General features: G+C 35.6%; 6 protein-coding genes across 6 annotated transcripts; 3 read left to right on the forward strand and 3 right to left on the reverse strand.

Moving 5' to 3' along the window:
- LOC111191512 (olfactory receptor 6N2-like) lies at positions 1–1,633 on the reverse strand (the record flags this gene model as incomplete). Its single annotated transcript, XM_049475981.1, has 1 exon — positions 1–1,633. A coding segment is annotated over one exon (933 nt), but the record flags the coding sequence as incomplete, so codon positions are not given.
- LOC111191511 (olfactory receptor 11A1-like) lies at positions 1,555–2,749 on the reverse strand. Its single transcript, XM_049475964.1, has one exon. The coding sequence runs from the start codon at positions 2,680–2,682 to the stop codon at positions 1,687–1,689; it is 996 nt and encodes a 331-aa protein (XP_049331921.1). The 5' UTR covers positions 2,683–2,749; the 3' UTR covers positions 1,555–1,686.
- Positions 2,750–7,256: 4,507 nt separating this feature from the next.
- On the forward strand, positions 7,257–10,368 carry LOC111191519 (olfactory receptor 10R2-like). Its single transcript, XM_049475967.1, has 2 exons — positions 7,257–9,910; positions 9,969–10,368. The coding sequence occupies exon 1, from the start codon at positions 7,706–7,708 to the stop codon at positions 8,645–8,647; it is 942 nt and encodes a 313-aa protein (XP_049331924.1). The 5' UTR covers positions 7,257–7,705; the 3' UTR covers positions 8,648–9,910; positions 9,969–10,368.
- A 2,025-nt stretch (positions 10,369–12,393) lies between these two features.
- Positions 12,394–14,055, reverse strand: LOC125799387 (putative gustatory receptor clone PTE03). The gene has a single exon (XM_049475970.1). The coding sequence runs from the start codon at positions 13,932–13,934 to the stop codon at positions 12,993–12,995; it is 942 nt and encodes a 313-aa protein (XP_049331927.1). The 5' UTR covers positions 13,935–14,055; the 3' UTR covers positions 12,394–12,992.
- Positions 14,056–19,253: 5,198 nt separating this feature from the next.
- Positions 19,254–20,505, forward strand: LOC103030000 (putative gustatory receptor clone PTE03). The gene has a single exon (XM_049475975.1). It carries the CDS (start codon positions 19,399–19,401, stop codon positions 20,332–20,334), a length of 936 nt encoding a protein of 311 aa, XP_049331932.1. The 5' UTR covers positions 19,254–19,398; the 3' UTR covers positions 20,335–20,505.
- Positions 20,506–22,898: 2,393 nt separating this feature from the next.
- On the forward strand, positions 22,899–23,987 carry LOC125799390 (putative gustatory receptor clone PTE03). The gene has a single exon (XM_049475973.1). It carries the CDS (start codon positions 22,989–22,991, stop codon positions 23,928–23,930), a length of 942 nt encoding a protein of 313 aa, XP_049331930.1. The 5' UTR covers positions 22,899–22,988; the 3' UTR covers positions 23,931–23,987.
- The last annotated feature ends 1,670 nt before the right edge of the window (positions 23,988–25,657 follow it).

Raw genomic sequence — 25,657 nt, forward strand, 5'->3', positions numbered from 1 at the left:
TTAACAACCTTAGTGAATTTATTTTTAAATATAATAAATAAAAATATAAACATTGCTATTTGCTCACATTGTTACTGTCCACTACTGTGTATAAAATAAAATGTCCATGCATTGTGCAGTGGAGTATATAAACTTTGGTACAAAATAAAAATTAAAACTGATAAACTTGATAAACTGATAATTAAACATATACAATTTACATTATTTTATGTACATTTTACAGAATATTAAGTATTTTCTTTGGTAACACTTTACTTGGATGGTCCATTTTATGGCATTGTTGATGCTCAACGGACATTCACCTAACACTGAATTGAATGTACATTAAATTTAACTTAATTTACTTCAAAATAGAACCTAACCCTTACCCTAACCTTAAGCTAAGCTTAAAATCTAACCCTAAACCCAATCCTAAAATATTAAGATAAGCGTTTGGATTAGAGTTGAATGTAGGGTTTTATTCAATAGAGAATCATTTACTTTCACCTTTTAGTTCATTTGCATTTAATAGACATGCAGTTGAATGTCAGTTGAGCATCAAAGAGGCCATCAAATGGACCATCCAAGTAAAGTTTTACCTTTTCTTTTTTTACACTAGTATTTTCTATTAATGTATGCTGCATTAAAAAGCTATTAGTCAGTGATTTGTCTTTATATAGCTTATAACATACAGAGTAAAGTAGAGAAATTAAAAGAGAAATTAGAACGATATTTTTCTCCTTTGTTTCCAGATAAATTTCTTGATGCTGTTCAGAATCTCCTGCAGTTTCATTCCGTACATAACAGGATTAACAAGAGGAGGAATTAACAGATTTTCAATAGACATGATCATAGCAAACAAATGAGGTACGTTTTCTTCAAATCTGCTGCCGATCACCTCGAAACAGGAAGTGACAGAGTAGTTGATGAAGACGATGAGATGTGGGAAGCAGGTCCGGAGAGCTTTTTTTTTCCTTTCTTCATTCGAAGTCATTAAACACACTTTGAGAATTCTAACGTACGAAAATATTATAAACATGAGTGGTGCAAAAAACACCAAAATTAAAACAAATAAACCATATGCATTATTTGCCAATATATTTCCACAACTTAATTTGACAATTGAATAATTATTACAGTAGACTCTGTTCATTTTAAACCCACAGATTTGAAGTTGATAAGTCAGTATTATTCCAATACCATTGGCAGTAAAAGGGATCAACCAGGAGAAAAATAAGATTTTTCTAACTGTAGACATTTTTATAAGAGTTGCATATTGTAAAGGTTTACATATAGAAACGTATCTATCATAGGCCATAGCTGATAACAGTGTAAACTCTGCAGCAGCATAGCTGTAAATTAAATAGGCCTGAAATAAGCAGGCACTGAGAGAAGTAACCTGAATTTCAGACAGAAAATCAACCAGCAGTTTAGGATAAAGAGCAGCTGTTCCAATAAGAGAATTAAAAAGCAAGGCAGCAATAAATATATACATCGGCTCATGCAGCTGTTTGCTGGAATATATCACAAATATAACGACAGAATTACAGCAAATAATCAACAGAGCTGTGAGAGTAACAGCAAAATAAAGATATCTGTACTTCTCCAGCTCTACATGACCCTCCAGAAACAAATACGTTAATCGCTTATTTGTCTATACACTTTAAACTTATAGCCACAACATATAAAAAAAAGATGAAAGTTAAATCAGAAAGAAATATGCGTCCTTTTTTTACAGATTATTCTCTTGATGCTGTTCAGAATCTCCTGCAGTTTCAATCCGTACATTATAGGATTGACTAAAGGAGGAATAACTACAAATTCAACTGACATAATCATAGCAAAGAGCTGAGGTACGTTTGCTTCAAATCTGCTGCCGATAATTTCAAAGCACATGGTGACGGTGAAGATGATGAAGATGATAAGATGAGGGAAGCAGGTCTGAAAAGCTTTTCTTCTGATAATAGTTGAATTTCTTAAACAGACTGCAAGAATTCTAAAATAGGAGAAGCTTATAAAGATCAGTGATGGAAACACCATAGCGAAAAACACAAATAATCCGTATATATTATTTACAAACACATTTCCGCAGCTTAACTTAACAATAGAGTAACTATTACAGTAGATTCTGTTCATTCTCTGCTTACAAAGCTGAAGCTGGTATGTTAAAACTGCTCCAACACCAGTTCCAGAAAAAGAAACAAACCAGCAGCAGAATAAGATTTTTCTAACTGTAGACATTTTTATAAGAGAGGCGTATTGTAAAGGTTTACATATAGAAACGTATCTATCATAGGCCATAGCTGATAACAGTGTAAACTCTGCAGCAGCATAGCTGTAAATTAAATAGGCCTGAAATAAGCAGGCACTGAGAGAAGTAACCTGAATTTCAGACAGAAAATCAACCAGCAGTTTAGGATAAAGAGCAGCTGTTCCAATAAGAGAATTAAAAAGCAAGGCAGCAATAAATATATACATCGGCTCATGGAGCTGTTTGCTGGAATATATCACAAATATAACGACAGAATTACAGCAAATAATCAACATATAGGCTGTGAGAGTAACAGCAAAATAAAGATATCTGTACTTCTCCAGCTCTACATGACCCTCCAGAAACAAATACGTGACATTATTAAAATACTCCATCAGCAATAACTTCATAACATAATAACCTATATGATGAATCCATACAAATCTACACATGAATTGTTGTTCTGCAGTCAGAGAGAGATAAGATTTATTAAGAAGGCTGTAGATGTTCCTACTGACTGAAGAAGTAACTTACTGTGGTGTGTATATTTATATCCTCTCAATATATTCCTTAGTGGTTTATTAGCAGCACTTCTCTGCTGTAAACAGCAGAGTATACATTGGTAGACCATAGAGAATCGACTATCTACTGTCAATCACTAGCAGAAAAATAGTTTTTTTCCTGAAGAGATGTTGAAAGAGGTGATAAATTGAGTATTTATTGTAGTAATTAACTGCACTAGTCACAATTTACATACTTCTTTTATTTATATACAGTTGTTGCAGCAGGCAAAGTTAAGACAGAGACAGGCAGGAGGATGACGCATGGACATCACGGACCCAATGCAGCCGGTACCGACTGTCCCCATGACTCCTGTGAACTCCCCAAGATTTCCCACCACTTTCCTCGGGCCGAGTTGGGCTCAGGAAAATAGACTGCAACGCAGGCATCTGTTTTTTAATGCTATTTTTATTTTATATAAAGCTTCTTCTTCTTCTTACTTCCGAGGGGTTTATGTTTCGCTTGATGCGGGGTCCGCTTTACGACATGCCTTCCTCCATTTCGTCCATGTCCAGGGCGACAGATATCTTCATATCGTCTTTGATTTGATCTATCCAGGGTGTTTTTGGTCTTCCTCCTGGCCTTGTGCCGCCTGGGTAGAATTGCATGGCTGTTTTCACGACTGAGTTCTCGCTGCTGCGGACCTCGTGGACTCCCGCATCTTGTCCGTAATCAGCACCACTCTCCACCATTTTCTGATGTCTTCATTCATGACTCGGGTGAGTCGCGTGAGCAGTTGATCTATAGTGTAGAGCAGGAACAGTTTATTTGGGAGCTGAAGCAGGAGCAGTTGACCAAGGGACTGGATCAGAAAGAGTTGACCTGGGAGTTGGTGCATAATGACTGGTCTCCTCTGGGGCACTTTGGGAGCAGGCTGGAGCTGGAGGCTGGTGCCGTCAAACTGGGCGGTGGTGCAGGATGCCAGCCAGGAAGCCAGAACAAAAGCAGTTGATCTCAAAGCTTTTGCATGAGAAATTGACCTGGGAGCTGCAGATGGAGCAGGATCAATTGATCTGGAAGCTGGAGTAGGAGAAATCAAACTGGGAGCTAGAGCTGAAGCAGCTGACCTGAGAGCTGGAGTAAGAACAGTTGAGCTGAGGGCTGAAGCAGAAACAGTCAGCCTGGGAGCTGAAGCATGAGCATTTGACCTGGGAGCAGGAGCAGCTGACATGTGGGATAAAGCATGAGCAATCTGACTGGGAGCTCTAGTATGGCCAGTTTACTTGGGAGCAGAAGCAGTTGACCTGAGGGCAAGAGCAATCAACATTGGAGCTAGAGCAGGAGCAGCTCACATGGGAACTGGAGTTTGAGAAGCCAGCCAGTCTAGCTGGGGTGAAAGCTGGAAGAGGAGCAGTCATTCTAGGAGCAAGTGCAGCTGCCCTTTAAGCAGGAGAAGCTGACCTGGGAGATGGAGTAGGTGCAGTCAGCCTTGGAGCTGAAATTGATGCCATCACTCTGGAAGCTGGAGTTGGAGTGGAAGCAGCTGACCTGTCGGCTAAAGCAGACGTAGTCGAGCTGGGGGCTGAAGTGGGAGAAGGAGCAGTTGATCTGTGGGCTGAAGCAAGAGCAGTCAACCTGTGGGCTGAAGCAGGAGCAGTTGATCTGTGGGCTGAAGCAGGAGCAGTCAACCTGTGGGCTGAAGCAGGAGCAGTTGACCTGAGGGCTGAGGCAGGAGCAGTTGACCTGTGGGCTGAAGCAGGAGCAGTTGACCTGTGGGCTGAAGCAGAAGCAGTTGACCTGTGGGCTGAAGCAGGAGCAGTTGACCTGTGGGCTGAAGCAGGAGCTGTTGACCTGTGGACTGAAGCAGAAGCAGTTGACCTGTGGACTGAAGCAGGAGCAGTTGTCCTGTGGGCTGTAGCAGGAGCAGTTGACCTGTGGACTGAAGCAGAAGCAGTTGACCTGTGGACTGAAGCAGGAGCAGTTGTCCTGTGGGCTGTAGCAGGAGCAGTTGACCTGTGGACTGAAGCAGAAGCAGTTGACCTGTGGGCTGAAGCAGGAGCAGTTGACCTGTGGGCTGAAGCAGGAACAGTTGACCTGTGGGCTGAAGCAGGAGCAGTTGACCTGTGGGCTGAAGCAGAAGCAGTTGACCTGTGGGCTGAAGCAGGAGCAGTTGACCTGTGAGCTGAAGCAGGAACAGTTGACCTGTGGGCTGAAGAAGGAACAGTTGACCTGTGGGCTGAAGCAGGAGTAGTTGACCTGTGGGCTGAAGCAGGAACAGTTGACCTGTGGGCTGAAGCAGGAGTAGTTGACCTGTGGGCTGAAGCAGGAGCAGTTGACCTGTGGGCTGAAGCAGGAACAGTTGACCTGTGGGCTGAAGCAGGAGTAGTTGACCTGTGGGCTGAACCAGGAGTAGTTGACCTGTGGGCTGAAGCAGGAGCAGTTGACCTGTGGGCTGAACCAGGAGTAGTTGACCTGTGGGCTGTAGCAGGAGCAGTTGACCTGTGGGCTGAAGCAGGAGCAGTTGACCTGTGGGCTGAAGCAGGAGCAGTTGACCTGTGGACTGAAGCAAGAGCAGTTGACCTCTGGGCTGAAACAGAAGCAGTTGACCTGTGGGCTGAAGCAGGCGCAGGTTGTAGGTGAGTTGAATCCAAAATGAATCCAAATGACTACTGCCCCCTTTTGATTGTCCATTAATGGATTATTACAGTGTAGTCTGTAGAATTTCTACAGTAGAGGGATTATTACTGTGAATTTCTACAGTAGTGGGATTATTACTGTGAATTTCTACAGTAGCGGGATTATTACTGTGAATTTCTACAGTAGCGGGAATATTACTGTGAATTTCTACAGTAGTGGGATTATTACGGTGAATTTCACAGTAGTGGGATTATTACCGTGATTTTCGACAGTAGATGCATTATTACTGTGAATTTCTACAGTAGCGGGATTATTACTGTGAATTTCTACAGTAGTGGGATTATTACTGTGAATTTCTACAGTAGCGGGATTATTACTGTGAATTTCTACAGTAGTGGGATTATTACTGTGAATTTCTACAGTAGTGGGATTATTACTGTGATTTTCTACAGTAGTGGGATTATTACTGTGAATTTCACAGTAGTGGGATTATTACTGTGATTTTCTACAGTAGTGGGATTATTACTGTGAATTTCTACAGTAGCGGGATTATTACTGTGAATTTTTACAGTAGCGGGATTATTACTGTGAATTTCTACAGTAGTGGGATTATTACTGTGAATTTCACAGTAGTGGGATTATTACTGTGATTTTCTACAGTAGTGCGATTATTACCGTGATTTTCGACAGTAGATGCATTATTACTGTGAATTTCTACAGTAGTGGGATTATTACTGTGAATTTCTACAGTAGCAGGATTATTACTGTGAATTTTTACAGTAGCGGGATTATTACTGTGAATTTCTACAGTAGTGGGATTATTACTGTGAATTTCACAGTAGTGGGATTATTACTGTGATTTTCTACAGTAGTGCGATTATTACCGTGATTTTCGACAGTAGATGCATTATTACTGTGAATTTCTACAGTAGTGGGATTATTACTGTGAATTTCTACAGTAGTGGGATTGTTACTGTGAATTTTTACAGTAGCGGGATTATTACTGTGAATTTTTACAGTAGCGGTATTATTACTGTGAATTTCACAGTAGTGGGATTATTACTGTGATTTTCTACATTAGAGGCATTATTACTGTGATTTTCTACAGTAGTGGGATTATTACTGTGATTTTCTACAGTAATGGGATTATTACTGTGAATTTCTACAGTAGTGGGATTATTACTGTGAATTTCTACAGTAGTGGATTACTGTGAATTTCACAGTAGTGGGATTATTACTGTGATTTTCTACAGTAGTGGGATTATTACTGTGATTTTCTACAGTAGTGGGATTATTACTGTGATTTTCTACAGTAGTGGGATTATTACCGTGATTTTCGACAGTAGATGCATTATTACTGTGAATTTCTACAGTAGTGGGATTATTACTGTGATTTTATCATTTTCAAGTTAATTACTGTGGTTTTGGCTGCATAATATGCGTATAATACTGTAAAAGTATTTAAAGTAGTTAATTGTGCAGGAACACAGTATACTACTGTGGATTTCACAGTCATTAGTAATCACAGTTTATTTAACACAAAATCATAACCTGGATTCTGTGCTGATACACCTTTAGCATCATAGGCCTCATAGCTTATAGCATTTACTGGTGAGGTGTATTCTGTACTATGGATGTTTGTCACTTCTTGTTTGTGAGGCCTTTAGCCCAGATAAGTTCATGTGTCCAGCTAAACTATTTCTGAGAAGTCCATTTCTATACATGATTGGCATGTCACATGTGGTTTCAGGTAAACAACGTGTCGCTTCTCAAAAGGTCATATTTACATATATGGTGAAGCTGTAAATAGCGTGGTTGGAATTCTTGAGGTATAAGAGCTATAGGAGTGACTGTGAGAGACTATATAAGCTGTTTAGACCACAAGACTGGGAGAGAGAGACCTGGGACACCGAGAATTGGCAAGCTCTCTCCCACACTTTGCTTCTGATTGAAATAAATATTTTATTCCAGTTAAGAGGGCAGTGTGCACTAAGTTTTATTTCAAGAAACAACAGCCTTCCAAGAACACCCAAAGAGGAGTCCACAAGAGACAAGAAGACACAACACTGGCTAATCATGTTTGTAAGGAGGGCTGGACTTCTATTAGAGGCCGCCTTAAATATATATGTATATAAAAGCTGTTCATCCTCTACATTTTCTATATCTTCATTACTGTAATCTAATCTGAATATGCCTGGTCTCCTACCATAAAATACTGTATTTGTTGGGTCTTCTAGAACAGTTCAGAACAAATTGAAGATTTTAAATTTATTTTTGAAAGATTGTGTTTTTTTGTGTTTTTTTTTGTATGGTCTTCTTTTTGTTTTAAAGACAATCATGGATTATGATTTAACTAATGTCACATATTTATCTCTGGAAGGTCATGTAGAGCTGGAGAGATACAGATATGTGTATTTCTTCCTCTGTCTCGTTGTCTATCTGTTGATCATCTGCTGTAACCTTGTTGTTCTTTCTGTCATTCACATGAACAAGTCTCTGCATGAGCCGATGTACATTTTTATCGCTGCTTTACTCTGTAATTCTCTGTTCGGCACGGCTGCTCTTTATCCTAAACTGCTGGTTGATTTTCTGTCTGAATCACAGATTGTATCTCGTGAGGCCTGTATTTTTCAGGCCTTTTTAATTTATACATACGCTGCTGCAGAGTTTACACTGTTATCAGCTATGGCCTATGATAGATACGTGTCTATATGTAAACCTTTACAGTACGTGACTTTAGTTAAAATGTCTACAGTTAGAAAACTCTTATTTATCTGCTGGTTTGTTCCTTCATGTGAGATTGGTGTAGGCGGGATTCTGACATATCAGCTGAATTTGTGTAAATTTAAGTTAAACAGAATCTACTGTAATAACAGTGCCATTGCTAAATTAAGCTGTGGAGGAACATCTGCAAAAACCACATATGGAATGATAATCTTCAGCATTGCTGTTTTTCCACCGGTGATTTTTGTAATCTACTCCTACATTGGGATATTAATCGTCTGTTTAAAGAGTTCAAAAGAATCCAGAAGAAAAGCTCTTCAGACCTGCTTCCCTCATCTGATCATCTTCACCAGTTTCACCTGCACCTCATGTTTTGAGGTTATATACGGCAGATTAGACACTAATATACCTCAACTGGCTGCTATGGTTTTATCAGTTGAAAACCTAGTTATCCCTCCTTTACTCAATCCTATTGTTTATGGGTTAAAACTGCAGGGGATTCTGAACTGCATTAAGAAGATGTTCTTAAAAAATAAAACACACATCGTCTTTTAGAGTAGACTTTTTCTTAATTTATCTTTATATGCAATGCGACCTATAGGCTAACACTTGTTAACACACTGTAAAAAATGAAAACGTTGAGGAAAGTGTAAAGAAAATGACAAGGCAACTTGCTGCACTAGGTTTTTAAGTTACTGGGTTTTGACGAAAACCACCAGCAGTCGACTACAAATCTTAAGTTCAGATAATTTATGTTTAATATATATAAAAACATGTTTTTAATCAGCCTAATTTAATCCTCCTGTCATGTTACAGGTCAAATTGACCCGTTTTTAAGTTTGAAGATCTATGAAAATGGTTTATCTCACATACAGCTCTGATAAAAATGAAGAGAGCACTTCAGTTTCTGAATCAGTTTCTCTGATTTTGCTATTTATAGGTTTATGTTTGAGTAAAATGAACATTGTTGTTTTATTCTATAAACTACAAACAACATTCCTCCCAAATTCCAAATAAAAATATCATTTAGAGCATTTATTTGCAGAAAATGAGAAATGACTGAAATAAGAAAAAAGATGCAGAACTTTCAGACCTCAAATAATGCAAAGAAAACAACAAGTTCATATTCATAAAGTTTTAAAAGTTCAGAAATCAATATTTGGTGGAATAATCCTAGTTTTTAATAAAAGTTTTTTTTTTTTCATGCATCTTGGCATCATGTTCTCCTCCACCAGTCTTACACACTGCTTGAGGGGAAAACTTTATGCCTTTACAATCCTGGTGCAAAAATGTAAGAATTGTGCAACACATTTAAAAAAAGTGAAAAGGTTAGTGGGGGGACATTATCTTGTGTTATGGTGATCGGCAATCAATGAATTATTATGCAAATATGGGCGGAAAAAAGTCTTGAATGAGCGTGATCGGTGATTACTTAAACATTTCATGAAAATTTGAGAAAATATAAGAAAAAAATCAGTAGAACTCTGGGCTGCGTTGTTTAATAGTGAAAGTAAGAGCTTTTCCACACGCACAATGCAGTGAAGGGAACTCCAGAGATTGGACTCTGGTGCAATAGAAAAAGGTAATGTGGTCTGATGAGTCCAGATTCACCCTGTTCCAGAGTGACAGCACGTAAGGTTAGGAAGAGAGGCCGCTAAAGTGATGCACCCATCATGCATAGTGCCTACTCAAAAGCACATTGCTATGATGTGGGGTTGGTTGATGCTGCAGTTGGTCTGCAGGTCTAGGTTCAGCAACAGTATGTGCTGAAAGATTGAGGTCAGGATTCATGGGTCTGGAATTGTGAAAGAGTTCAGGGTTCAGGGAGCATGAGATCATCATTTTCACACATGGATTGAGAGAGAGTTCACCACAGAGTTCAGATCTTAACCTCATTGAGAATCTTTGGGATGTGCTGGATGGAGAAGAGAGGCTTTGTGCAGTGGTCAGACTCTACCATCATCAATGCTGCTGCAAGATCTTGGTGAAAAATTAATTAATGCAACACTGGATTGAAATAAATCTTGTGACGTTGCAGAAGCTTTTTGGAACAATGCCACAGTGAATGCGTCAAATCAATCGAAGCGAAAGGCGGTTCAACTAAATATTAGAGTTGTGATCTTTTTTTTGACCAGGCAGTAAATGTCTATCACTATTAATACTGTACATTTCCAAATACAACTACACTGTAAGCCCGGATAAGTTGAATTTACTTAAAAACTTTGAGGAAACCGGTTGCCTTAAAAAAGTTAAGTAATGGGTAATGAAAACTTAAATTAGCATAACTTAGAACATCAAGAGAAAGTTGATTTAACTTTTTTTTATTTTTGTTATACTGTAAGACTGGAAAAGTTGAGTTTACTTAACTTTTTTAAAGCAGCCGGTTTGCTCAAATTTTTTAAGTAACGGGGAATAAAAACTTAAGTAAACATAAATTAAAACATGAAGCACACTGATGGTGAGTGTCTGTCAGAAACTGTTGGACACACCCAGTATGCAAATAGATTGTGGCAGAAGCCAATGAAAAAGAAGCTGTTAATGGCAACAGACTAAACTTTCAGTTATTATAAATTGGGTCAACTCAAATGATCTCAGTTTAAATGTATTAAATGTGCCGACAAATGTTCAACTAACTCAAAATAGTTGAGTATTATTTAGAAATATCCAATTTTATGTAAAACAGACTTAAATCATTTGAGTTCAAACAACGAATGGGTTTACAGTGTACATATTATAATATATTGTACATGATAATAAGGTTTTATAATATTTAACATAAGTATAATTCATGACTGGTTAAAGTAATTAGCTGTAATGCTTTATTAAGGCAGTTCTGTTAAGGTTCTTGATACTGACTTACAACATCTTATAAACACAGTTGATTATGTGTAATGGTCACAATTCATAATAAACATAATGTGTTATACACTTTAAAATATATTTTTATAATGCCTTATAAATGCATTATACCATGTTATGAGTAGGTTTATAGAGTTTAATATACATTACATTCATAGAAAGTTTTACCACAAAATCTTATCGATATTAATTGAGCCCTTCCATTTAAATATATATATTTCCAGTTTTTCGATACATCGATACATACATTTACCAGACATCTCCAGAGACAAGGTCAAATATTTGTTTTTTAGTAGTTTCAGTAGTATTTTAAACCATTTTATTTATTGGCTCCAGTAACACCTGGGAGCAAGTGCTCATATACATCATATATTTCCAATAAACAAAAAAAAAAAATAATACTCCTATACTGTTTATTGTATTCTGAATAAGTCAATAACACGTAATCAAATATAATTCACTGTTTACAACATCTTATGTGCAAAATAATAGTGTATTAAGTATGACATGCTGCAGAGTGTTTGCAAGTCCTTTTTACTGTTGATGTCAAATGCACTGAAGGAAAATCTGCTAATGCATTTAAATTTAGAAATACATGTATACAGCACATATATAGGTGGGAAAAATATGTTCAACAATAAAAGCTTGATTAGAAATTATATGTGTCTTTATATTTAACAATGTCCTCGTGACTTTTTTGAAGTTTAGTGATTTTAAAAGGACAAACAAAAACCTTATCATAATATATAGATAAAGATATGTGTGTCACAGTGCACATAAATTATGTTGATTACATTTTTTGACATATATCTTCCAAATTGCAGGGCTCTAAAGGCCACAGCAGAGCAAGACACTGACACTAAGGCCTAAGTATTGCAAATTTGACTGACAGATTTGTTTATGCTAGACACATTGATTGAAAATCTAAATATATATATATATATATATATATATATATATATATATATATATACATTAAAAGTGACTTTTATGCATACAAAATGCATATCTGTATATACACAATAAATTACTTTATATTGCAATAATAATTGGAAATAAATGTAAATAAAATATAAAAGTACATTTGATTCAGTGATTCAAAAAAGACAAAGAAAACTTATCAGAATATATATATATATATACATATATATAAAGATATGTGTGTCACAATGCACATAAATGTATTGATTTTAATTTGAATTAGTTGACATTAGTTTGGGGTAAAATATATCTTCCAAATTGCATAATATATCATAATATATATATATATACATATATATGAAGATTAGTTTGGGGTAAAATATATCTTCCAAAAATTGCAGGGCTCTAAAAGCCACAGCAGAGCAAGACACTGACACTAAGGCCTAAGTATTGCAAATTTGACTGACAGATTTGTTTATGCTAGACACATTGATTGAAAATCTAAATATATATATATATATATATATATATATATACATTAAAAGTGACTTTTATGCATACAAAATGCATATCTGTATATACACAATAAATTACTTTATATTGCAATAATAATTGGAAATAAATGTAAATAAAATATAAAAGTACATTTGATTCAGTGATTCAAAAAAGACAAAGAAAACTTATCAGAATATATATATATATATACATATATATAAAGATATGTGTGTCACAATGCACATAAATGTATTGATTTTAATTTGAATTAGTTGACATTAGTTTGGGGTAAAATATATCTTCCAAATTGCATAATATATCATAATATATATATATATACATATATATGAAGATTAGTTTGGGGTAAAATATATCTTCCAAAAATTGCAGGGCTCTAAAAGCCACAGCAGAGCAAGACACTGACACTAAGGCCTGAGGATTGCATTAATTGAAATTCTGAGAAAAAAATATATATATCTTAAAAGTGATTTTACGCATTAAAAAAATCTATATATTGCTTATCTATACATACACACAATATGTATATTACTTCATACTGCAACAATAATTGGAATTTAATGTAAAGAAAATATAAAAGTACATTTGATTCTGGAATAAAAAAAGCTCAATTTGAAACGAAATGTGTCTTTCTGTTCCACATCATGCTCTTGATTGCATTTGAAATCTCGTGCAGTTTCAGTCCGTACATAACAGGATTAATTAAAGGTGGGATGATGATATTTTCGATCGACAGCATCATGGCAAGAATTTGAGGCAGTTTTGCTTCTAATCTGCTGTTAATCACCTCAAAACATGAGGTGACGGAGAAACTGATGAAGACGAATAGATGAGGGAAGCAGGTCTGCAGAGCTTTTCTTCTGAATTCCTTTGAATTCTTTAAACAGACGTCAAGTATTCTAATGTAGGAATATATTACAAAGATCACCGGTGGAAAAATACAAACGACTAAAGTAAATAATCCATATGAATTGTTGGCAGTCGTATCTTCACAGCTTAATTTAACAATTGCATAATTATTACAGTAGATTCTGTTTAGTTTGAATTTGCACAGCGTCAGCCGATACGTCAGAATCATCGTAATACCGTTTTCACAGGCAGGCAAAACCCAGCAGATAATTAACAGAGTTTTTACGGTAGACATGTTCACAAGAGTGGCGTATTGTAAAGGTTTACATATGGACACGTATCTGTCATAGGCCATAGCTGATAACAGTGTAAACTCTGCAGAAGCGTAAGTGTAAAGCCAGAAGGCCTGAAATGTACAGGCTTCAAAAGAAATACATGGGGGATCAGACAGTAAATCAATCAGCAGTTTAGGATAAAAAGCAGCCGTTCCTGACAGAGCATTACAGAGTAAAGCAGCGATAAAAATGTACATCGGCTCATGGAGACGCTGGTTTGTGTAAATAACTAAAATAACCACAATATTGCAATAGATAATTATTAAGTAGACTGTGAGAGAAAGAAGAAAGTAAATATATCTATATTTCTCCAGCTCTACATGTCCTTCCAGAGTCAGGTAAGTTACATTACTAGAATAATTCATGATGTTTCAACAAGCACTCCATAAATCTTAAAAAAAGAAGAAAAAAAAGGATCGACAGCAAGTTCAAGTTCTCATCGTTAGATTAAAGATATACAGTGAAGTACCAGTACAGTTACGCTGTGGTCTTGCTGAGGATTTGGCTTGTTTGCATTTATACACTCCCCTGGACCTTCCTTAGTGTCTGATCTATTTGTGTCTCACTGACTCCCTTCTGGATAGACTTTGTTTGGACTAGTCTGTTCCAGCTCTGCTTCAACTTGTGCAAAAACAGTTCTGTGCAGATAATTATATTTACCTCCTCTAACTGTATAATTCCTGTTTATTGTGTAAAATGAGGAATTAACCATGAAGAGCTTCTGTTTAGTTCCGTTCTCTCTGTATAGTGCACTGCAGAAATATTCAGAAAGTTTCCTCTGATAAAAGTCCATAAAATTAACTGTGAATAAAAATTCAGACAGATAGTAGTGTTCCTCAAGTCGAGAGTCAAGAGGCTTTTATTGTCTTTACATCTGAGTACAGGTACACCGTGTAAAGAAATTACGTTTCTTCGGAACCAATACAGTGCAAAATGGAACAACGATACAATAAACTGTAACACTACAATAAACAGACAAGAGACAGTTAAGAAGACGAGGACAGTGCAGAACAGATACAATATAATGAAATGTGCATAGTGAGAATAAAGTGCAGAGATATGTAACATCATACTGTGTGTTGAGGAGTCTGACTGCCTGGTGGATGAAGCTGTTGCAGAGTCTGGTAGTGGAGGCTCTGTGTGTTGAGGAGTCTGACTGTCTGTTGGAAGAATCTGTTGCAAAGTCTGGTTGTGGAGGCTCTGTGTGTTGAGGAGTCTGACTGCCTGGTGGAAGAAGATGTTGCAGAGTCTGGTAGTGGAGGCTCTGTGTGTTGAGTAGTCTGATTGTCTGGTGGAAGAAGCTGTTGCACAGTCTGGTAGTGGAGGCTCTGTGAGTTGAGGAGTCTGACTGACTGGTGGATGAAGCTGTTGCAGAGTCTGGTAGTGGAGGCTCTGTGTGTTGAGGAGTCTGACTGCCTGGTGTAAGAAGATGTTGCAGAGTCTGGTAGTGGAGGCTCTGTGTGTTGAGGAGTTGACTGCCTGGTGAATGAAGTTGTTTCAGAGACTGGTAGTGGAGGCTCTGTGTGTTGATGAGTCTTATTGCCTGGTGGAAGAAGCTGTTGCAGAGTCTGGTAGTGGAGGCTCTGTCTGTTGAGGAGTCTGGTTGTCTGGTGGAAGAAGCTGTTGCACAGTCTGGTAGTGGAGGCTCTGTGTGTTGAGGAGTCTGACTGCCTGGTGGATAAAGCTGTTGTAGAGTCTGGTAGTGGAGGCTCTGTCTGTTGAGGAGTCTGACTGCTTGGTGGAAGAAGCTGTTGCAGAGTCTGGTAGTGGAGGCTCTGTGAGTTGAGGAGTCTGAATGTCTGGTGGAAGAAGTTGTTGCAGAGTCTGGTAGTGGAGGCTCTGTGAGTTGAGGAGTCTGAATGTCTGGTGGAAGAAGTTGTTGCAGAGTCTGGTAGTGGAGGCTCTGTATGTTGAGGAATCTGACTGCCTGGTGGATGAAGCTGTTGCAGAGTCTGGTAGTGGAGGCTCTGTGTGTTGAGGAGGAGTCTGACTGCCTGGTGGAAGAAGCTGTTGCAGAGTCTGGTAGTGGAGGCTCTGTGTGTTGAGGAGTCTAAATGCCTTGTGGAAGAAGAAGCTGTTGAAGAGGAAGCAAAATTGGCCTTGCTCTCTGTGAATAGGTAGATGGCGTTTTTTCCCCACATCACTAAAGGATGATGTCCGCAGTACAGGGTGTCTGTGTGTATTAGAACCCAGTCCCTGCGCTTTCCTTCGAGCGTTACCGCTGTGATGCTACTTGGCAATACTCGAAAATAAGTGGTGGCTGACTTTACTTGTATCGGAGGAAGCATGTGCTATTCTTCATCCTCCTGGTGTGTTGGGGCACTATATTATTTGTCTCTATATTGTCTGTTTGTGTCTGTTCTTGTGTTCTTTAATTGTTTCCCCTATCCTGTCTGGTCAATCCCGATCATGATGACTACTGATATCATAAGTCTCCTTTTACCACATTGTAAAAAATACTCCATGCCAGCATGGGTTAAGTTTCTTAGAGCACATCGCAGGGCGTCCCCGTATAGATATGCTGTGTAGTCAAAAGCACTAAAGTTGGAAAGTCTAGAACTCCAGAAGTGAAAGCAACAATTTCATAGATTATTTCATAGATTCCCAGTGCAGTCAAAAGCACTAAATCAGGCAAATCATTTGCATTAGCCTGCATCTAATCGTAGACATATCAGACTCAGAGAGACACAGGAACACAGGAAGAATAAATGTCAGGTAAATAAGTACAAATCAGTTTTGGCTTTTCTATTACAAAACCTTCTAGTCTAAAAAGGGGGTGAAACTGTAATTTTGGTATAAGTGCTCCCTCTGGTGGTGCTGTGGGATGTCACAGCTCATTATAATACTGAGATTTATCTCATTTACTAAGCATTTTAAATGGCATAACACCGGACTTCCATTTTTTATTGGGTTATTTCCACCAGTGATGTTTATAATCTAATCAATTAAGTCTGTTTAACAATTAAGAATTATTTTTTTCATATTTTATTTATTTAATCCAAGACAGGGATGAAGGCCAGTCTTGTATTACACATCATTTTGAATAGAATTTTTCCACAACTAGGATTGACCTCTCTCTGGCAAACTTATCCATTAAGACTGAAATCAAATCAGCGCTGACATCTGTATAGTTTCTGACATCAATTTCTTGTTAAATTTAATGAGTAATAAGGACCCGGTTGGTCACCATATGCGTCTATTAGATGTCTGTAGTCCATATTTACTAGTGCATCTCAAAAAAATTATAATATCACTGAAAAGTTACTTTTTTCAGTAATTCAGTTCAAGAAGTGAAATTTATATAAAACCAATTGGTACTTTTGGCTACAGTGTGGGCAGTGTGCCAAGTCCTGCTGGAAAATGAAATCTGCATCTCTATTAAAGTTGTCAGCAGCAGAGGGAAGCATGAAGTGCTGTAAGATTTTGTGGAAAATAAAACTGCACTGACTTTAGACTTGATAATAAAACACAGTGGATCAACACCAGCAGATGACAGACATGACTCTCCAAACCATCACTGATCATCAGTAAATTTTACTTTATTTCATTTGTAAATCAAGGGATCAGAGTCTGGAGGAAGAGTGGAGAGACACACAGTCCAAACTGCTTGAGGTCTAGTGTGAAGTTTCCACCAATCAGTAAACCAGGTGTTTGCCTCAATAGAGGTCTACAGAGACATGCTGAGCACCTGGCTTCTCATCTCACCAGGTTTTAGACCCGGAGTGAGGCCTTAACTGGCTTATTCTAAACAGCTTTTAACAGATGCAGCAGTTTTGCTGTGGCCCCTTTGTGTAGAGCCAATGGATAAAATATTAGGGAAATAAACAGGTCAGGTAGAGTCTGGTTGGCAAAGGTAGAAAGAAAACACAGTTTATTAAACAGTGCAGCCCATTTTATTTTATTATGTATAGTGACTACTATAAATGTTGATGAACCTACTTGTGTCCAGACGGGATAACCCTAGAAAATTCAAAACGTTCAAACCTATAAGATTGCCCACCTTAAAAGAAAACGGAAGATAAAACCAGGTAGCCCCTTTGCACCATAGCCAAATTAGAGTTACCATAAACACAATGACAATGCACAATGAGTGAACAGTGTTTAAAAACTTCAGCAGCACTGCTGTGTCCACTTGTAACGTTGCAAAACACAGTAACACACCAGTTATTCAGTGTTACCGCAGTACCGCAGTAGAATTACTTAAGTAAATGTAAAGGTACCTATCTAAAAAAGTACTCAATTTAAAATTTACTTTGAGTAAAAGCTACATAAAAGTTACTTTTATTTATTTAATGTAAAAATGTACAAAAAGTATAAATTAAATAATTATTAAATGAAATAATTTGCACCTTTCAGGCAGTATTTGTTCAGACCACCCCATAAAACATTTTTTAAGAACAAGTGTTACAGGTTCCTATGATTCATTTTTTTCTTTACTGTTAAAAAGTTATGGTCATAAAAGTGAATATAAACTGTATTTTTATATTTTTATAGTTCATTATTATTGTTTAACTTGCCATTGCTGTGCTTTAACTGATATTTACATGTTTTGTTTTTAACATTCAAGCTGATTGTTTAATGTCCCAATAAAAACATAAGGAATTATCATTAAAACATGAAATCATACAAAAAAACTGCGCTACCACAGAGAACAAAATATTTTTTTTCTCAGCATTTTTATTTTTTACTCATTAACGGGGAGTTTTCCAAAGTAGCAAAGTAAATTACTTGTGTCAAAATTAACTTGAGTAAAAGTAAAATTACCTAATTTAAAACTACTACTTTAAAAATGACAAATTACTCATAAAATCTACTCAATTACAGTAATTTGAGTAAATGTAATTTGTTACTTTGCACCTTGAGCAAAGCTGAACATTGGGCTCATCAGAGAAGACGACCTTACTTCCAATTCCTATGATCTTTTGCAAACTTCAGCCTGGCTCTTCTTCGCTTTACATTAAAGAAGGTCCTTTTTCTAGCGAGTCCTGCCTCCTAGAGACTATTTTAAACTGTTCTTTCCATGCACTTCACCCCAGCTGCCATTTGCCATTCTTTTTATAGGTCACTTAATGTCATTCTGCGGTTGCTGACTGACTTTCAAATAGGTTTACGGTTAATCTTTAGACCTGAACCCCATTAAAAAAAACCTTTAAATGTAATCATGTAAGATGTAGCTTGAATTTCACCCAAAAGCAGTGTGTAAGACTGGTGGAGGAGAACATGATGCCAAGAAAAAAACAGGGTTATTCAACCAAATATTGATTTCTGAACTCTTTCTGCAAATAAATGCTCTAAATGACGATATATTTATTTGGAATTTGGGAGAAACGTTGTCTGTAGTTTATAGAATTAAACAACAGAAATTCAGAAATTGAAGTGGTCCCTTTTTTTCAGAGCTATATGTGAACATACTGTATATACTCACGTCTTTAGCTATTGTTATATTGTTATACACTAGGCCACATTGTAATCCCCCTTTAGTTGTCTTCACTACTGTACTGTATATTCTCTGGAGATTACCAGCAATTATCAGCCCTTCGGTTCTTGTTTGTTTAACAAAAGTAGGATGGTCCAGGATCTGTCAATCACTCAGTGATGATGCATAAACGTTTAAATAGACGTGAAGGTGTTGTTCTTACCATAGCAAGACTGTACAGCTTCAGAACTCTGTGTACTCAGATCTCTACTCTACTTATTACTACTTGCTACTTGCTAATATAACTGTGCTTCATTTATGATTATTGTGGTCAGCAGCAATTTTTTTTTTTGTAACTTCTAATTTCCTCTATTTTTCTCAGCCATTGATGGGATATTTTATATTGGTTACTCATGAATTATTCAGCTGATGGTACTTACTTACTTTTGGAAGGTCATGTAGAGCTGGAGAAGTACAGGTATCTTTATTTTATCGTTTCTTTTACAGTGTATTTGCTGATCATTTGCTGCAATGCTGGTGTCATCGTCATCGTGCTCACGGTTAAGAAACTGCATGAGCCGATGTACATTTTCATCACTGCTTTACTTCTGAACTCTTTGTTTGGAACCACTGTGATTTATCCCAAACTTTTGGGTGATTTTCTGTCTGAAAGTCCAGGAATTTCTTATGAAGGATGTCTGATTCAAGCTTTTTGCATTTATACGTACGGCGTATCAGAGTTTACACTGTTATCAGCTATGGCGTATGACAGATACGTGTCTATATGTAAACCTTTACAGTACCCGACTCTCATGAACATGTCTACTGTCAGAAAACTCTTATTCATCTGCTGGTTTGTTCCTTTCTGTGAAATTGGAATATTGGTCATTTTAACCTACAGACTGAAACTGTGTCGATTTAAACTGGAGAGAATCTACTGCAGTAATTACGCCATTGTTAAATTAAGCTGTGGAGACACGACGGTAAATAACTCCTACGGGCTCTTTATCTTAGTCATCGCTGTTTTTCCACCAGTGATCTTCATAATCTTCTCCTATGTCCGAATTCTCTCTGTCTGTTTAAAGAACTCAAAGGAATTCAGGAGAAAAGCTCTGCAGACCTGCTTCCCTCATCTCTTCATCTTCATCAGCTTCTCTGTCACTTCCTGTTTTGAAATTATCAACAGCAGATTAGAAGGAAATGTTCCTCATATTGTTGCTATGATCATGTCTATTGAAAACATGGTTATTCCTCCTCTGATTAACCCTGTTATTTATGGGCTGAAGCTGCAGGAGATTTTGAAAAGGATTAAGACGCTGTTTTCAGGGAAAAAGAGGATATCGTTTTAGATTAGGGTCAATTTCCTCCTCCTCTTCCTCCTCTTCTTCTTCTTCTTCTTCTTTTTTTTCTGTGAGGACTGTGATAATGGTCATGTAATGAACAATATGATTGTACTGAGGTTAATGATGAACCTGTGATGAATACTTAATTCTAAATAAAAAGGTAAATTCTGGTTAATATTACCATTTGCAATGTGATGTGTACAGTACATAAAATTATAATAAATATTTATAATTATAGTATAATAATTATTACAAATGATAAAAATAGAAATTATAAAAAATAGATTTTGAACATTTTGAATGCAGATGTTTCTGCAGGGTTAACAAAATAAATAGGTTTTAATAAGATAGTAATAAATATATAATAAATACGGTTTAGATTAGAGTCAGTTCCTTCTTCTTCTTCTTCTTCTTTTTCTTCCTCTTCTTCTTTGAGGACTGTGACAATTGTCATGTAATGGACTGTTGAGGGTTAATAAGAGTATACTGAGGTTAATGTAAAGCCTGTGATGAATATTTAATTCTAAATAAAATGATAAATTCTGGTTAATATTACCATTTGCACTGTAATGTGTTCAGTACATAAACATTGTTTTAGTTTATTGCAGAATAAATTTGAAATTGATTTTGGATATTTTGAATGCAGATGTTTCTGCAGGGTTAACAAAATAAATAGGTTTTAATAAGATAATAATAAATATATGATAAATACAGTTTAGATTAGAGTCAGTTCCTTCTTCTTCTTTTTCTTCTTCTTTTTCTGTGAGGACTGTGATAATTGTCATGTAATGATACAATGGACTGTTAAGGGTTAATCGGAGTGTACTGAGATTAGTATCAAAGCCTGTAATGAATAATTAATAAATAAATAATAATCCTAAATAAATTGACAAATCTTGCTAGCATTACCATTTGCATTGTAATGAACACAGTTACACAAGAAGTTTTTTGGTATCACTTTCTATGAATGTCATCTGTATTAGACTCTATAAACACATTTGTAACATATTATTATGCATTTATAAGCCATTATAAACCTGGCTATAAATATTCTCGTGATTATAATACTTATGTTAAAAACAAACTTTATTTTTTTACTGGGGAATACATTGAGGGTGGCCCTCATTTACAATGCAGCCGATCCTTTAGAGTTTAAAAGGGATTAAAAACATTTAATAATAAATTAAAAATAATAAGAACCAAATAGTCAAAATAATAAATTGAAGAAATACTAAGTTTAAAACAGCATTTGATATAGACTAATACAATTTATATGTAAAAAGAAGAAAAAAATAGAATATTCTAAAAGACCATAAAAACAAATTGACACATACAAACTAAATAATTTATAAAATATAAAATAATGAATTATTAACTGATATATATATATATATATATATATATATATATATATATATATATATATATATATATATATATATATATATATATATATAGCAAGTAAAAGCAGGGCCTAAGTTGGTACACATTGTACCATCACTGTCCAAACAAGTATATCCATTTTTGTAGATTTTGTACTTTTTACTACATACAGCTCTGAAAAAAATGAAAAGACCACTTCAGTTTCTGAATCAGTTTCTCTGATGTTGCTATTTATAGGTTTATATTTGAGTAAAATGAACATTGTTGTTTTATTCTATAAACTACAAACAACATTTCTCCCAAATTACAAATAAAAATATTCTCATTTAGAGCATTTATTATAGAAAATGAGAAATGGCTGAAATAACAAAAAAGATACAGAGCTTTCAGGCCTCAAATAATGCAAATAAAACAAGTTCATATTCATAAATTTTAAGAGTTCAGAAATCAATATTTGGAGGAACAACCCTGGTTTTTAATCCCAGTTTTGTTTTTTCATGCATCTTGGCATCATGTTCTCCTCCACCAGTCTTACACACTGCTTTTGGATAACTTTATGCTGCTTTACTCCTGGTGCAAAAATTCAAGCAGTTCAGTTTGGTGGTTTGATGGCTTGTGATCATCCATCTTCCTCTTGATTTATATTCTAGAGGTTTTTAATTTGGTAAAATAAAAGAAAATCATCGTTTTTAAGTGCTCTCTTATTTTTTTCCCAAAGCTGTATGTAAGTCTCTTTGGATGAAAGTGTTGGCTATGTAATTAAAAAATAAAATACCTGACGACCGTGGTGAAGAGATTGTGGCCTTGTGGATGATTCGTGTATATGTGATGAATGGGAAGGTTAGGTGATTGGATCATAAACTAATTGTAAGGGAATGGGAATGAGCCCTAAGTAAACCTCCAGTTGTTATAGGCATATAAATTTGGCAATTAATGTGTCATCTTCTTATTGTGTGCTACATCATCTTCCATTGTGTTTTTTTCCCATTGTCTACTTTATTCCGTAGAGATTTAAAGCTAAGTCATTGTTTGTTTCACAATGGAAGGAAGGGCCAGGATCTGTCAATCATTCAGTGATGCAGATGAACACTGATATATAATATTTAAACACAGAAGAAGAAATGTATTTAGCATAGCATTACTGTACAGCAGCAGTACATGCTTATTTTTTGATGGCTACTAAATGATGCTTGACTCTTGAGTGGATGTAAAACTCAAACCAGACATATCTAATCCTATTGATATTGATGGGATATTTTATTTCATATTGAGTACTCATGAATGATTCAACGGCTGTCACTTACATACTATTGGAGGGTCATATAGAGCTGGAAAAGTACATATATGTTTATTTTATCGTTTCTTTTACAGTGTATTTGCTGATCGTATGCTGCAATGCTGGTGTCATCTTCATCGTGCTCACGGATAAGAAACTGCATGAGCCGATGTACATTTTCATCACTGCTTTACTTCTGAACTCTTTGTTTGGAACCACTGTGATTTATCCCAAACTTCTGAGTGACCTTCTGTCTGAAAGACCAGGAATTTCTTATGAAGGATGTCTGATTCAAGCTTTTTGCATTTATACAGTTGCGTTAACAGAGTTTACACTGTTATCAGCTATGGCCTACGACAGATACGTGTCCATATGTAAACCTTTACAGTACCCGACTCTTATGAACATGTCTACTGTCAGAAAACTCTTATTCATCTGCTGGTTTGTTCCTTTCTGTGAAATTGGAATATTGGTCATTTTAACCTACAGACTGAAACTGTGTCGATTTAAACTGGAGAGAATCTACTGCAGTAATTACGCCATTGTTAAATTAAGCTGCGGAGACACGACTGTAAATAATTTATACGGGATATTTATTACAGTCATTGCTGTGATTCCACCTGTGATCTTTATAATCTTCTCCTATGTCAGAATTCTCTCTGTCTGTTTAAAGAACTCAAAGGAATTCAGAGGAAAAGCTCTGCAGACCTGCTTCCCTCATCTCATCGCATTAATCATTTTCTCTGTTATCTCCTGTTTTGAGGTTATCAATAACCGACTAGAAAAAAGTGTACCTCATATCGCTTCTATGATGATGTCAATGGCAATTCTGGTTATTCTTCCTCTGTTTAATCCTGTTATTTATGGACTGAAACTGCAGGAGATCAAGAAAAGGATTAAAACACTGTTTTTAGGGAAAAAGAGGATATCGTTTAGATTATAAGGGCAAATATGGCAAATATTTTAAATTATTTAACCCCTTAAAATGACTTGTCCTGTATACAGGCTACAGGTGTTGGTGATACAAAACCCTTTTTTCTGCAGTAAAATAACTTAATTGCCTATTTTCTCTCTAATTCACTTAATAATTCTAGATCAGTAAATCTGAATTTAGGAATCAACCCAAATTCTGCAGGTTTGAAAATAGAGGTAAAACTAGACAAACCTAATAAAACTAAAGGTTTGGAGGACATGAACTGTTTGACTTGTATTCAAAAATATATATTGATTTTAAAATAAAGTTCAGGAAAGAGACAATTTTATGATTTTATAGATAATATTTTGACATTAGCAGATTTACTTAATTAATATTTTTTTACATATATTTTCTATTACAATTACAATTATGATTTTCAGTTCCTTATCAAACATATCAAAGCTTTTTATTTAATGCTTGAATAGAAATCCTTAAGATTTAGTGGTGTAATATAAGGCAGAAAATTGATAGAAATCCTCGCCTGATAAGGGGTTAATTGACTTGTTGTTTTGATGATAATATATTTCCTGTACACTGTAAACAATTCTTCTTTCTGTTAATCACAAAATAAATAAGAAATCATTTTTAATTTTTGATTGCGGATGTGTATGCCAGAATGATATTCATATTTCAACCAAGATGTCAATCAACTACTGTATATTTCAAGTAGTTTTGTCAACAATTTGTTAGATGTTACATTTACAGATTTTCCTAAAAATATTAATTACAGTATATCTTTATCTAAACAGAACCTTCCTTATATGAAATAATACTAGACACCGTTCCTGTTTTAGGAGTATAAAATATATTATATACAATTTAATTAAAGTTACCTTTTTCTTTTCTACACTCTAAAAAACAGAGGTACGATATAAGTACTTTGGTAACACTTTCTATGAATGTCATCTTTATTAGACTCTATAACTACATTCATAATATATTATAATGCATTCATAAGGCATAATAAACATGGCTATAAAGATTTATAAAAATGCATAACCCACTATAGCCATGTTTATTAAGCATTATGACTTGTGATCATAATACATTATAAGCTGTGCTTATGATATACATGTTAAAATAGTATATATCTATCGTTAAAAATCTAGTCCCACAATGAAAGTGTCACTTTACTTAGAGGCACAAAGACCTGTCATAATACATTATAATTGACTATAACTAATACTATATTCAAGACAAGTATAATTCATAAGTGGTTGAAAATATATTTATAGGATTATTGAGGGTGTGTTTATAAGTTAGAAGCTTTTTTAGTCATGATACAAGTCTACAAGCTGGCACTGAGTTTCTTGGTATTGATGTATGTTATAAACATGTTATAAACACAGCTATCAATGCATTATAATCACAGTTCATGATGCATAATAAACATGGCTATCATGAATTATAGAGTTTTATAAATATGTATAGCCATGTTTATTATGCCTTATGAATGCATTATAATGTGTTATGAATATGTTTATAAAGTCTTATAGAGATGACATTCATAGAAAGTGTTACCAGTACTTTTTTGTCATTATTATCATAATTGTTCCCTCAAAGGTATAATATTGGTCTTTACAGGGTTAGTTGTGTTTCTTCTGAAGTAAAAAGTATTTCCTAACAGCAGAAAGTAAAGATTTGTACCATTTAATCAGCATCAAAAGGTACATTCAGTATTCTGTATCACTGTA

The sequence above is a fragment of the Astyanax mexicanus genome, chromosome 3 (genome assembly GCF_023375975.1).
Source record: "Astyanax mexicanus isolate ESR-SI-001 chromosome 3, AstMex3_surface, whole genome shotgun sequence".
Classification (NCBI taxonomy): domain Eukaryota; kingdom Metazoa; phylum Chordata; class Actinopteri; order Characiformes; family Acestrorhamphidae; genus Astyanax; species Astyanax mexicanus.

Coding starts and splice junctions, on each gene's coding strand:
- LOC111191511 (XM_049475964.1), bottom strand. CDS start 2,682: ATGTGTAGATTTGTATGGATTCATCATATAGGTTATTATGTTATGAAG.
- LOC111191519 (XM_049475967.1), top strand. CDS start 7,706: ATGGATTATGATTTAACTAATGTCACATATTTATCTCTGGAAGGTCAT.
- LOC125799387 (XM_049475970.1), bottom strand. CDS start 13,934: ATGAATTATTCTAGTAATGTAACTTACCTGACTCTGGAAGGACATGTA.
- LOC103030000 (XM_049475975.1), top strand. CDS start 19,399: ATGAATTATTCAGCTGATGGTACTTACTTACTTTTGGAAGGTCATGTA.
- LOC125799390 (XM_049475973.1), top strand. CDS start 22,989: ATGAATGATTCAACGGCTGTCACTTACATACTATTGGAGGGTCATATA.